Here is a 14,124-nt window from a genome sequence, read left to right as displayed (position 1 = left end):
CGAGAGTGTGTAATTCTTAGTGCATGCTTTTTGCGATTTTAATGCTACTGTTTTAGAATTTTTTCATGAAGGAGTTGTATCAATAGAGACACAAAGTGAGTGTGTAAAATTCAATTACTGGAATATTTGTTAATTTTTGATTCCCTGCATCTCGCATCTCTGTACTACTACGGAGTATTTCATATCATCGGTTAATACATGATCTAGGGGATAGCAGTTTCTCACTGGAACAAATACCTCTAAAAACTTTAAAAAACTAAATTTTGGACTTCTAATCATCCGATTACGATTACCGAATATCAGAAACCGATTTACATCAAACAGAATTAATTTTTACCATAGTTTACTGAGAGCCTCAAAATTCGTACGTCCCTCAATTCCGTTGTCCACCGTGAACAACAAAACATTAGCATAGTTTAAATGATATCTGTCACTAATTTATGTTTCAAAGCATAATCTACGTAAGTTAAATTGTCTCGTGATACCGCCAGATGACTGCTCTAACGAAAATATCGAGATTCTTGATCAGAATGACGTTTAGAAAAATTATGTTCTCACACTACGAATAGTTTCTTTCTCTATAATTTATTTTTTGTGTACCTATAGTTAATTATATTTCTGTTATTTCACAGGGCCGATTCTGTGACATGGAATCCTCATAAATTGATGGGAGCTTTACTTCAGTGCTCTACGGTCCATTTCAGAGAAGAGGTAAGGCTAACGTAATTTTACTTTGTCGCTGTGCTGATTTAGCTAACTCTAGTGCTAAAAACAGTAAAAAGACATTGGCTTTAATTTTAGTAAGAAATTTCTGAGAATTTAAGTTTGAAGCATAGCACTCTATTGAAGCGAATCATGAAAACTGGGAAAGAAGAATATCGGAGCGTTTGAGATGTGGTGCTATAGAAGGATGATGGGAATTTGGTGTATCGATTAGATACGAAATGAGGATTTTCTCCGCAGAACCGACGAGAAAATATGGAAAACATCGACAAGGAGGGACAGGTTGATACGACGTGTGCCAAAGCAGCAAGGAATATCTCCCATGGTGTCTGAGAGAGCTGTAGAGGGTAAGAAATGTAGGGGAAGACAGAGCTTGGAATATATGCAGCAATTAATTGAGAACGTTGGGTGCAAACCCTGCTCTAAAATGAAGAGGTCGCCACACGAGAGGAATTCGTGGTGAGCCACATAAAACCAGTCAGAAGACTGATGACACGGAAAAATGCACGCAGCATCCCGTAAAATTTTTTATGATATTCATATCGGGTGCTGGCACTAATAACTTCAGTTTAAATTCACATTTTTTTATTATCTATCATTATATTAATTTTGGAGGAGAAATGAACGAACACAAGAATACCTGAAAATACACTGCTCAAAAGAATTAGGGGAATATGATTTGGGACGGCTGTCATACTCCATTGAGCAATAATAGAGGACTGTGTATGTTATTAAACCTTTATATTTCACAAATTAAGCACACAATAAAACATCATCACATTCTCCCTTTTTTACAGAAAGAGAACTGAAATGTCCGACAGGTGTCGAAAACAAAGTGAAAACAGTCATTCATCACATCATCCTGGGTGCTTTTAATTGAACTTTGAGAGCTTCGGTAATGTGTATGCGCTTCGTGAGCATTCACTGCCTGACACCCATATGATATGCTACATATAAGACCACGGAGCTCACCCTGTGGTATCCGTTCCCATTGCTTAATGAGAGCCCATGAGAGTTCTTGGACAGACTGTAGTGGAACAAGACGACCACGAACACGTCTGTGAAGCATGTCCCACATATGCACGATGAAGTTTAGGTTGGGGCTCACCGCCGGCCATTCCGTTACTTCAATGTCCAGGCTTCGTAAGACATCCCCGCTGACACTCCGGCATCATTAGAAGGAACTCAGGGCCACCACCTTGTGCAGCAGCCACCATATGGTCCAACAGGTTCTAGCTGTAAGGCGAACATGGCCAATGATATGAGCCGTATGTCTGTCAACATTGAAGCCTCCCCACAACATCAAAGAACCTTGGAAATCTTGTCTATTTCCTGGATAACATTTGGCAGGTACCGCCTACCAAGGGTTTCCGCACGCGATCACGGCCATTGCCTTGCGTCAGAGGATATCGGACTCGTCTGTGAATAACACGCCTCGCCAGAAACGAAGTTGCCAGTTGACGGCAGAACTGAAGGCGAGCAGTAAGACGTTGTCGTGTCACGGGGGGTACTCGAACATGACGTCTGGTTTGTAAGGTCGTTTCTCGTAACCTGTTCATTGCCGTCTGATCGGACACAGAGGCTGCAGTGGTCCTTCTGAGATCTTCTTGCAGTGTTCTGCCGGTATGCGTATGCCGACGCCACGCAGAGATGGCCAGATACTGGTCTTCATGTAGTGTTGTAATGCGTCAGCGATCTTGTCCAACTCGCCTTGTGTACTGACCTATCTCCCTGTAGCGTATCCACAACCTACAGATGACGCATGGAGAGGCATTGGCATCTGCAGCAACGCGATTGAAAGTCCGGCCTTTGTGGATCAAACAGTCTGCCCTTGCAGCTTTCACTGCAGTAAGATGTCGAATTGCATGTGCTTGGTTACATACAACGTCCACAAATGACAACTGCCATCTGCATACGTCACTAAAAAACACTGGGACACCTGCACTCGCTTTCTTCTGAGGAGTCACCTGACACTGTATGCATAACACAGCGAATAACTGGGGAATGATTTTAATTGTTGCCTACATTGAAAGCGAAAGTCGCAAGCCATGCAATAAGACCACAGAGCCCGCCTGTATCAAAATAGATTTAATATAACGAGCGTTGATACACGTGTCCCCCTAACTCTTGTGAAGAATGCACAATAGAAATTCTTTTAAAAGTACACGCTGGTAGCATTAGAGGGCCCCAGATAGTGCAGAACTGGAACGAAGAGGACATGTGACCCACCACCGCTGACGTAAGTCTTGGCAATAAAGTGGCGTGTGCATGCGCTAGTCAGTTGTACGGAATCGGCGCAGTATGGTGGATCGATGTGCTGACGTAACAGATTGGCAGAAAGGATATATCATATTTGGATGTGCCCATGACCGTGCAGGGAAAGAAGCTACCGGATTTGTTGGTATATCACCGCCGACTATCCAACTTGCACGCCGTTAGAACACTGGTGTAAGAAGGTCTTAAACGACAGGGGCCAGAGATCAGGGTCACGCCTTGTACATAAAAATCGGTATCAAACAGAACAGAAATTACTGTTTTCAGTGATTGCAAGTCAATCTCAACAAGTTTCCGAGCGAACATCCCGATGGGTACTGCGTGCAGCGGTGAATTCCAGTACCGTAAACACGGTGTACTTGACCAATTTTCACATTCATTTGTGATTACCATGACAGTTTTTTAACTCGTGTGATATTTATGCTAGTGAACACAGGGGCTTGCATGAATGGATAACATATTAATCAGCACAATACATTTTCTAAAATGCAGTGCAAGTAATGGAAAAAATTGTATGGTTAAAGTGGGCAAGGATTTGGGGGTACATTGACCGGCCATACCTTCTCCACAACTGTCATCTACCAGTGCATTTGTGGTCATTATATCGAAAACATAATAAATCTTTGACCATCTAGAAATAAACACGATGTTCCAAAGCTTTCGTAAGTGCTTTATTAACAAGCCTCATAAAAGAATAAACTTAGTACGGTACATAAATCAGTGTGTTCCGTTATCAAATTATAAGTATAATGAAAGGTACTAGGATGATGTATCACACGTATAATTAAAAATTTAATTGAGCATATAATGCCTTCAATTTCATTCAAATTGAATCTAAATCCTCATTTCAGAACATCTTGTCCAGTTGGAACTGAGGTGATACGTTATTCATTTGTCGAGTCAATATCTGGCACTTGTGGCCAAAACAACTTCATTCCTTGTTTCTGGAGACATTTTAAATTATGTCTTATACCCGAAGCACTGTATGAACCCCAACAGCTTCCAATGTGCGCAATATATGAATGGCATTTGTTGTTCTCAGTTGTAGTCACGCTGACAGGTACAAATGAGCCTTCGTCTGTATGCTGATGGTTAATGTACGTGTTCGTTAGTTCCACTCTGTCATTGGCATCTACGCCGTTTAATAAATTGTGTACCTGTAATCTTGGGGTAACAATGACCAGTGGTCAAGGTAACCCCGAAACAAAGAAATCTTCTAGTCAAGTTGTGCCACAAACTCCTCTTCTCCCCAATCCTATTCAATAGTTCCTCATTAGTTACGTGATCTACCCATCTAATCCTCTGCATTCATCTGTAGCACCACATTTCAAAGGCTTCTATTCTCTTCTTGTCCAAACTACACTCTTGGAAATGGAAAAAAGAACACATTGACACCGGTGTGTCAGACCCACCATACTTGCTCCGGACACTGCGAGAGGGCTGTACAAGCAATGATCACACGCACGGCACAGCGGACACACCAGGAACCGCGGTGTTGGCTGTCGAATGGCGCTAGCTGCGCAGCATTTGTGCACCGCCGCCGTCAGTGTCAGCCAGAAAGCTGTCGCATACGGAGCTCCATCGCAGTCTTTAACACTGGTAGCATGCCGCGACAGCGTGGACGTGAACCGTATGTGCAGTTGACGGACTTTGAGCGAGGGCGTATAGCGGGCATGCGGGAGGCCGGGTGGACGTACCGCCGAATTGCTCAACACGTGGGGCGTGAGGTCTCCACAGTACATCGATGTTGTCGCCAGTGGTCGGCGGAAGGTGCACGTGCCCGTCGACTTGGGACCGGACCGCAGCGACGCACGGATGCACGCCAAGACCGTAGGATCCTACGCAGTGCCGTAGGGGACCGCACCACCACTTCCCAGCAAATTATGGACACTGTTGCTCCTGGGGTATCGGCGAGGACCATTCGCAACCGTCTCCATAAAGCTGGGCTACGGTCCCGCACACCGTAAGGCCGTCTTCCGCTCACGCCCCAACATCGTGCAGCCCGCCTCCAGTGGTATTGCGACAGGAGTGAATGGACGGACGAATGGAGACATGTCGTCTTCAGCGATGAGAGTCGCTTCTGCCTAGGTGCCAATGATGGTCGTATGCGTGTTTGGCGCCGTTCAGGTGAGCGCCACAATCAGGACTGCATACTACCAAGGCACACAGGGCCAACACCCGGCATCATGGTGTGGGGAGCGATCTCCTACACTGGCCGTACACCTCTGGTGATCGTCGAGGGGACACTGAATAGTGCACGGTACATCCAAATCGTCGTCGAACCCACCGTTCTACCATTCCTAGACCGGCAAGGGAACTTGCTGTTCCAACAGGACAATGCACGTCCGCATGCATCCCGTGCCACCCAACGTGCTCTAGAAGGTGTAAGTCAACTACCCTGGCCAGCAAGATCTTCGGATCTGTCCCCCATTGAGCATGTTTGGGACTGGATGAAGCGTCGTCTCACGCGGTCTGCACGTCCAGCACGAACGCTGGTCCAACTGAGGCGCCAGGTGGAAATGGCATGGCAAGCCGTTCCACAGGACTACATCCAGCATCTCTACGATCGTCTCCATGGGAGAACAGCAGCCTGCATTGCTGCGAAAGGTGGATATACACTGTACTAGTGCCGACATTGTGCATGCTCTGTTGCCTGTGTCTATGTGCCTGTGGTTCTGTCAGTGTGATCATGTGATGTATCTGACCCCAGGAATGTGTCAATAAAGTTTCCCCTTCCTGGGACAATGAATTCACGGTGTTCTTATTTCAATTTCCAGGAGTGTATTTATCGGCCATGTTTCACTTCCATACATGGCTACATTCCATACAAATACTTTCAGAAACGACTTCCTGACACTTAAATCTATACTCGATGTTAACAAATTTCTCTTCTTCAGAAACGCTTTCCTTGCCATTGCCAGCCTACAGTTTATATCCACTCTACTTCGACCATCATCAGTTACTTTGCTCCCCAAATAGCAAAACTCATTTACTGCTTTAAGTGTCTCATTTCCTAATCTAATTCCCTCAGCATCGCCCGACTTATTTCGACTACATTCCATTATCCTCGTTTTGCTTTTGTTGATGTTCATCTTATATCCTCCCTTCATGACACTGTCCATTCAGTTCAACTCCTCTCCCAAGTCTTTTGCTGTCTCTGACAGAATTACAATGTCATCGGCAAACCTTAAAGTTTTTATTACTTCTCCATGGATTTTAATACCTACTCCGAATTTTTCTCTTATTTTTTTTACTGCTTGCTCAATATACAGATTGAATAACATCGGGGAGAGGCTACAACCCTGACTCACTCCCTTCCCAACCACTGCTTCCCTTTCATGTCCCTCAACTCTTATAACTGCCATCTGGTTTCTGTAAAAATTGTAAATAGCCTTTCGCTCCCTCTATTTTACCCCTGCCGCGTTCATAATTTGAAAGAGAGTATTCCAGTCAACATTGTCAAAAGCTTTCTCCAAGTCTACAAATGCTAGAAACGTAGGTTTGCCTTTTCTCAATCTAGCTTCTAAGATAAGTCTTAGGGTCAGTATTGCCTCACGCGTTCCCATATTTCTACGGAATCCAAACTGATCTTCCCCGAGGTCGGCTTCTCCAGTTTTTCCATTCCTCTGTACAGAATTCGCGTTAGTATTTTGCAGCCGTGACTTATTAAACTGACAGTTCGGCTATTTTCACATCTGTCAAAACCTGCTTTCTTTGGGATTGGAATTATTATATTCTTCTTGAAGTCTGAGGGTATTTCGCCTGTCTCATACATTTTACTCACCAGATGGTAGAGTTTTCTCAGGACTGGCTCTCCCAAGGCTGTCAGTAGTTCTAACGGAATGTTGTCTACTCCGGGGGCCTTGTTTCGACTTAGGTCTTTCAGTGCTCTATCACATTCTTCATGCAGTATCATATCTCCCATTACATTTTCATCTACAGCCTCTTCCATTTACATAATATGGTCCTCAAGAACATCGCCCTTGTATAGTCCCTCTATATACTCCTTCCACCTTTCTGCTTTCCCTTCTATGCTTAGAGCTGGGTTTCCATCTGAGCCCTTGATATTCATACAAGTGGTTCTCTTTTCTCCAAAGGTCTCTCTAACTTTCCTGTAGGCAGTATCTATCTTACCCCTAGTGAGGTAAGCCTCAACATCCTTACATTTGCCCTCTAGCCATGCCTGCTTAGCCATTTTGCACTTCCTGTTGATCTCATTTTTGAGACGTTTCGATTCCTTTTTGCCTGTTTCATTTACTGCATTTTTGTATTTTCTCCTTTTATCAATGAAATTCAGTATTTCTTCTGAATATAATAATTCCAATTCCAAAGAAAGCAAATGGAGACAGGTGTGGATATTACTCAACTGTCTCGTTAATAAATCATGGTTGCAAAATACTAACACGAATTCTGTAAAGAAGATGGGAAAAAACTGATGGAAAACGATTTGTGGAAGTTCACTTTGGTGTCCGGAGAAATGTAACAAAATGTGAGGCAATACCGACCTTACGACGTCCCTTAGAGCATAGGTTAAAGAAAGCAAACCTATTTTTATAGCATTTGTAGACGTAGAGAAAGCTTTTGACGATGTTGACTGGACTACATCCTTTTAATTTTTCAAAGTATCATGGGTAAAATACGTGGAACGAGAAGAGGTTACTTACAAGTTGTACAGAAACAAGAGTGCAATTACAAGAGTCGAAGGACGTGATGAGGAAGCAGTGGTTCAGAAGTGAGTGAGGCAGGGTTTTAGCATATCCTGCATGTTATTCCATCTGTACGTTGAGCAAGCAGTGAAGCAAACCAAGGAGAAATTTGGAGATGGAATTAAAGTTCAGGCAGAATAGATAAAAACTTGAGGTTTGCCAATGACACCAGAATTCTGTCAGAGATAGCTAAGGACTTGGAAGAACAAATGAATGGAATGGATAGTATCTTGAAGAGAGTTTATAAGATAAACATCAACAGAAGTAAATTGTGGGCAATTAAATAGTTTTGTTGCACTTGTAGACTTAGAGTAAGCTGCTGACAATGCTGACTGGAGTAGTCTCTTTGAAATTCTGAAAGTAGCAGGAATAAAATTCAGGGAGCGAAAGGCTATTTACAACTTTGACGGAAACCAGATGGCAGTTATAAGAGTCGAGGGGCATGAAAGGCAAGCAGTGGTTGAAAAGGGAGCAAATCAGGGTTATAGCCTATCCCTGATGTTAGTCATTCTATACACTGAGCAAGCAGTAAAGGAAATCAAAGAAAATTTTGGACAAGGAACTGAAGTTGAGAGAGAAGAAATAAAAACTTTGAGATTTGTCAATGACATTGTAATTCTTTCAGAGACAGCAAAGAACTGTGAAGAGCAGTTGTACGGAATGGACAGTGTCTTGAAAGGAGGATATAGGATGGACATCAACAAAAACAAAACGAGGTGTGCCGCAGGGGAGTTTCATAGGACTGTTGCAATTCACAATACACATAAATGACCTGGTGGATGACATCGGAAGTTCACTGAGGCTTTTTGCAGATCATGCTGTGGTGTATCGAGAGGTTGTAACAATGGAAAATTGTACTGAAATGCAGGAGGATCTGCAGCGAATTTACGCATGGTGTAGGGAATGGCAATTGAATCTCAATGTAGACAAGTGTAATGTGCTGCGAATATATAGAAAGATAGATCCCTTATCATTTAGCTACAAAATAGCAGGTCAGCAACTGGAAGCAGTTAGTTCCATAAATTACCTGGGAGTACGCATTAGGAGTGATTTAAAATGGAATGATCATACAAAGTTGATCGTCGGTAAAGCAGCTGCCAGACTGAGATTCATTGGAAGAATCCTAAGAAAATGCAATCTGAAAACAAAGGAAGTAGGTTACAGTACGCTTGTTCGCCCACTGCTTGAATAGTGCTCAGAAGTGTGTGATCCGTACCAGATAGGGTTGATAGAAGAGATAGAGAAGATCCACGGAGAGCAGCGCGCTTCGTTACAGGATCATTTACTAATAGCGAAAGCTTCACGGAGATTATAGGTAAACTCCAGTGGAAGACTCAGCAGGAGAGACGCTCAGTAGCTCGGTACGGGCTTTGGTTAAAGTTTCGAGAACATACCTTCACCGAAGAAACAAGCAGTATATTGCTCCCTCCTATGTATATCTCGCAAAGAGACCATGGGGATAAAATCAGAGAGACTAGAGCCCATACAGAAGCATACCGACAATCCTTCTTTCCACGAACAATACGAGACTGGAATAGAAGGGAGAACCGATAGAGGTACTCAGGGTACCCTCCGCCACACACCGTCAGGTGGCTTGCGGAGTATGCATGTAGATGTAGATGTAGATAATGGAATGTAGTCAAATTAAATCAGGCTATGCTGAAGGAATTAGATTAATAAATAAACCATCACAGTGGGATCACTTCTTTTATCACCGACTACCAGTTTCAAACTGCGTTGCAGATTACCTTCAGGTCTGGAGTTACGAAGTGCAGTTTGTCAACTCAAACTGCACTTTGTGGGTCAGACCCGAAGATGATCTGCAGCGCAGATTGAAACCGGCAATCGGTGATAAAAGAAGTGATCCGATCTCCTACAACATGGTGTCAGTTACAGAATTAGATCAGGTAACGAGACACTAAAAGTTGTAGATGAGTTTTGCTATTTCAGCAGCGAAATAACGGATTATGGCCGAAGTAGAGAGGGCAGAAGTATAGACTGTCAATGGAAATAAAAGTGTTTCTGAAGAAATTTGATAAGAAAGTGTATATGTTTGAGTGTTAGGAAGTAATTTCTGAAGGTATTTATCTGGAGTGTAGACATGTATGGAAGTGAAACATGGACTGTAAATAGTTTAGACAAGAAGACAATAGAAATGTGGTGCTACAGAATAATGCTGGAGATTAGATGCGTAGATCGCGTAACTAATGAGGAGATATTGAGTAGAACTGGGGAAAAAAGAAATCTGTGACACAACTTGATTAAAGAAAGGATTAGTTGACAGGACACATTCTGAGACATCAGGGGGTCATCAGTTTAGTACTGACGGGAAGTGTGAGGGGGGGGGGGTAAAAGTCGTAGAGAGAAAACCAGGAAATTCAGTAGTTATTCGGAGATGAAGAGGCTTGCACAGGATAGAGTAGAACGGAGAGCTGCTTCAAATCAGTCTTCGGACTGAAGACCACAACAACAACATTTCAATCTTCTCTGTGCTGAAATCAGGTTATCTGAAGAATGGTGTATCCTTTGTATCAAGTACAAAATAACGCTAAGATGAAGCTGTACTTCAGAATCGTTAATCAGAATTGACTATCAGCACATTAAACTGTTACAGTTTGCCACATAATTCGCAGGACGCATGAAGCCAGTGGGAAACCACTCCACTACCAGCTGCCAACAACAGGGCTGCAGCATTCGCGTATTGTTCTCAAATCAACACTGAGTTATTATTGACGGTGTTACTCAGGACTTACATTCGGAACCTCAGTATGGACTGAGATGATGAGTTTCATTGACACTTTCAGCATCAGGATTACAAATCATTGTCGAAGAGAGACTGTCTACTACTACACCTAGACAACAAATGACAACACTAGAAAACCCTAGCCAACAAAATTTTACTTTTTTTTCTGTAACTGGCATGAAAACAGCTAATATTCATGTTTTCAGATGTGCTAATATCTAAAATGTTAATGAAAATTCAAGATTATCTCTCGTTTTGAAGTTATAGTAACTTTACGTTATTCCCTATATAAGCTTAGGCATGTACACTACTGGCCATTAAAATTGCTACACCACAAAGATGACGTGCTACAGGCGCAAAATTTAACCGACAGGAAGAAGATGTTGTGATATGCAAATGATTAGCTTTTCAGAACATTCACACAAGGTTGGCGCCGGTGGCGACACCTGCAACGTGCTGACATGAGGAAAGTTTCCAACCGATTTCTCATACACAAGCAACAGTTGACCGGCGTTGCCTGGTGAAACGTTGTTGTGATGCCTCGTGTAAGGAGGAGGTACGCGTACCATCACGTTTCCGACTTTGATAAAGGCCGGATTGTAGCCTATCGCGATTGCGGTTTATCGTATCGCGACATTGCTGCTCACGTTGGACGTGATGCAATAACTGTTAGCAGAATATGGAATTGGTGGGTTCAGGAGGGTAATACGGAACGCCGTGCTGGATCCCAACGGCCTCGTATCACTAGCAGTTGAGATGACATGCATCTTATCCGCATGGCTGTAACGGATCGTGCAGCCACGTCTCGATCCCTGAGTCAACAGATGGCGACGTTTGCAAAGCAACAACCATCTGCACGAACAGTCCGACGACGTTTGCAGCTGCATGGACTATCAGCTAAGAGACCATGGCTGCGGTTACCCTTGACTCTGCATCACACACAGGAGTCAACCTGGGTGCACGAATGTCGAAACGCCATTTTTTCGGATGAATCCAGGTTCTGTTTACAGTATCATGATGGTTGCATCCGTGTTTGGCTACATCTCGGTGAACGCACATTGTAAGCGTGTATTCGTCATCGCCATACTGGCGTATCACCCGGCGTGATGGTATGGGGTGCCATTGGTTACATGTCTCGGTCACCTCTTGTTGTGCATTGACGGCACTTTGCATAGTAGACGTTACATTTCAGATGGGCTCTACCCTTCATTCTATCCCTGCGAAACCCTACATTTCAGCAGGATAATGCACGACCGCATGTTGCAGGTCATGTACGGGCCTGTCTGGATACAGAAAATGTTCGACTACTGCCCTAGCCAGCACATTCTCCAGATCTCTCACCAATTGAAAACGTCTGGTCGATGATGGCCGAGTAACTGGCTCGTCACAATATGCCAGTCACTACTCTTGGTGAACTTCGGTATCGTGTTGAAGCTGCATGGGCAGCTGTACCTGTACACGCAATCCAAGCTCTGTTTGACTCAATGCCCAGGCGTATAAAGGCCGTTATTATGGCCACAGGTGGTTGTTCTGGGTACTGATTTCTCAGGATCTATGAACCTAAATTGCGTGAAAATGTTATCACATGCCAGTTCTAGTATAATATATTTGTCCAATGAATACCCGTTTATCACCTGCATTTCTTCTTGGTGTAGCAATTTTAATGGCCAGTAGTGTATTTACCTTGGTGTTATCCTTCGGAATAAGGTCACTGAGGGCGCAACGGCTTTGCTTGGCGTTTGTAGTTTTCTGCATGTGATTCCTTGATTAGTGTCCAACAGTAATCGATTAACACTGATGCACTCCACTTTCCCTCGTAACTCATTCCCATATCCGAAATTTGTTGGTGGAAGCTTTCTCCGTGCTCGTCTGTTACAGCTCCACAGTTTTCAGGGGAGAATTCCAAGGGATAATCTAGGAAATGTAACTTTTAAGATACGAGTATGTTGCACCCCAGTCTGTTGAAGTAATGCAGATGATTTGCTACAAGATCCTTATAGTTTTCTGCCCTCTTATTTCCTGAAAAGTTTGTTGAAGCATGATCAAGGGCATCCTAAGCTAACTTTTCATCAGCTGTCAGGAATGTGTTGAAATGCTCGTCTTTGCACTGGCGACCTACGAAAATTCCCTCTTTTGCTTTAGTCTCACTAAGACCTGGAAATTTCTCTCGCAAACAGACAAATGCTTACCCAGTTTTGTCACTGGCCTCAAAGAAGTTTTGTATGAGGCCTAATTTTATGTGAAGAGCATGAGGAATTAGAATTATGTTCTTGGTTTCTACAAGTGCTTCATGCATAAGAATTTGAAATCCTGGTTCAAGTGATTGACACTTAGGCCGATATTTCTTTTTATGATGAAGAGCTTTGGCGCGTCTGTGCCAGAGGCACAGGAAGCAAAAGAATTTGGCGAAGCCTTGTTGTAGCCCAAGAAATATGCCTATGACTTTCAGATCCTTGGAAACCTGCCATTTAAACCTGTCATAGTTCAATCGCAATAACAATTGTTTCATATTATCATATGTTTCTTTCATGTAAGGTGCGTACCCAGTCGGAATCGATGGTAACACATTGCCATCATGCAGTAGCACACACTTGAGACTTACTTTGAAGAAGTCGATGAACAGCCTCAACTAATTACTTTTATAGTCAATGGTCATAGTTGCCATTATTTTCACCTTCCGAAAATGGAAGGAACGCAGTCACATTTACTGACCCATTACAACAGTTCCACTATTGTCTTGACGCCAACAGTTCAGCTTTACCTTTTGGCAATTTCAGATCTCTCACTAGGTCATTAAACGCATACTGTGTTGCTTTGGGAATCTCCGTACACTCATAGTCACATTCAAATCAGGATCTTTCAAAGAACTGGGTTTTGAAGGAGATGGTGCAGCATTAGATTCACTACCGAACTCGTCACTATCACAATCGGGTGGGACAGGAACAGGCAGTCCGTCTTCATGAGGCACTGGTCACATGGCTGACGGTATGTTAGAATATATCAAGGAAGACTTTTTCTTCTTGGAAATACCATGTGGTAATGCAGCTGTCATACAAAAGTAACTATCATTCATATCGTTTGATGGTTCTCGCTAGCCCATGAAAAATCTTTTACGATTCAACCGCGAACGAAGACGATGTGCAACGTACACGAAGAGCCCAGAGCTTGTCCGGGGCTTCGACTTCGCAGCCAAAGTACAGTCTCCATGCTTTCCTAATATATGACGTCAGATTTCAATGTAGCCTATCCTCAAATGTAGCAAAAACTGTCAGCACTGTTGACGCATTTGCGACACATATTGAAGATCAGGAATCACGATGACCAAACGCACTAACTGCACTTCAGTAACACGTTCTTCCAGCATACGAACAGAACATAGCTTGTAACAGATTGAAACTATGCTTAAATGAAACATGTTCAGCTTCTCCCTTCCTTTTCCCCTTCCCTTTGTTGTTACGAGCCCGGGCTAAAAATAGTGACAAAATACACACAGCTAAGGCTTCATCATCCAGATGATGAAGCCTTAAAACGAAAAACGCGAAACGCTTTTTGGGAGGAATAAAACACGATGCAGCAAGAAAAGACGGTTTTTATTTGCAAAACCAATATTTCTGTGCTTGCTGCGGAGAATGGCCACGCAAAGAAACTCGTTTTTATGCCCATGTTCTCATTGTTTTA

The 14,124-nt window shown here is 43.2% G+C and overlaps 1 protein-coding gene across 1 annotated transcript in view; it reads left to right on the top strand.

The window, feature by feature from the left end:
- Positions 1-14,124, top strand: part of LOC126298632 (glutamate decarboxylase) — a 237,553-nt gene that overhangs the window by 187,870 nt on the left and 35,559 nt on the right. Inside the window, exon 8 of the mRNA XM_049990040.1 lies at positions 633-711. Coding sequence (XP_049845997.1) covers positions 633-711 — 79 coding nt within the window. The remainder of the gene's footprint in view (positions 1-632; positions 712-14,124) is intronic.

This window comes from Schistocerca gregaria, chromosome X (assembly GCF_023897955.1).
Source record: "Schistocerca gregaria isolate iqSchGreg1 chromosome X, iqSchGreg1.2, whole genome shotgun sequence".
Lineage (NCBI taxonomy): Eukaryota > Metazoa > Arthropoda > Insecta > Orthoptera > Acrididae > Schistocerca > Schistocerca gregaria.
This window is presented reverse-complemented; position numbering and strand designations above follow the sequence as displayed.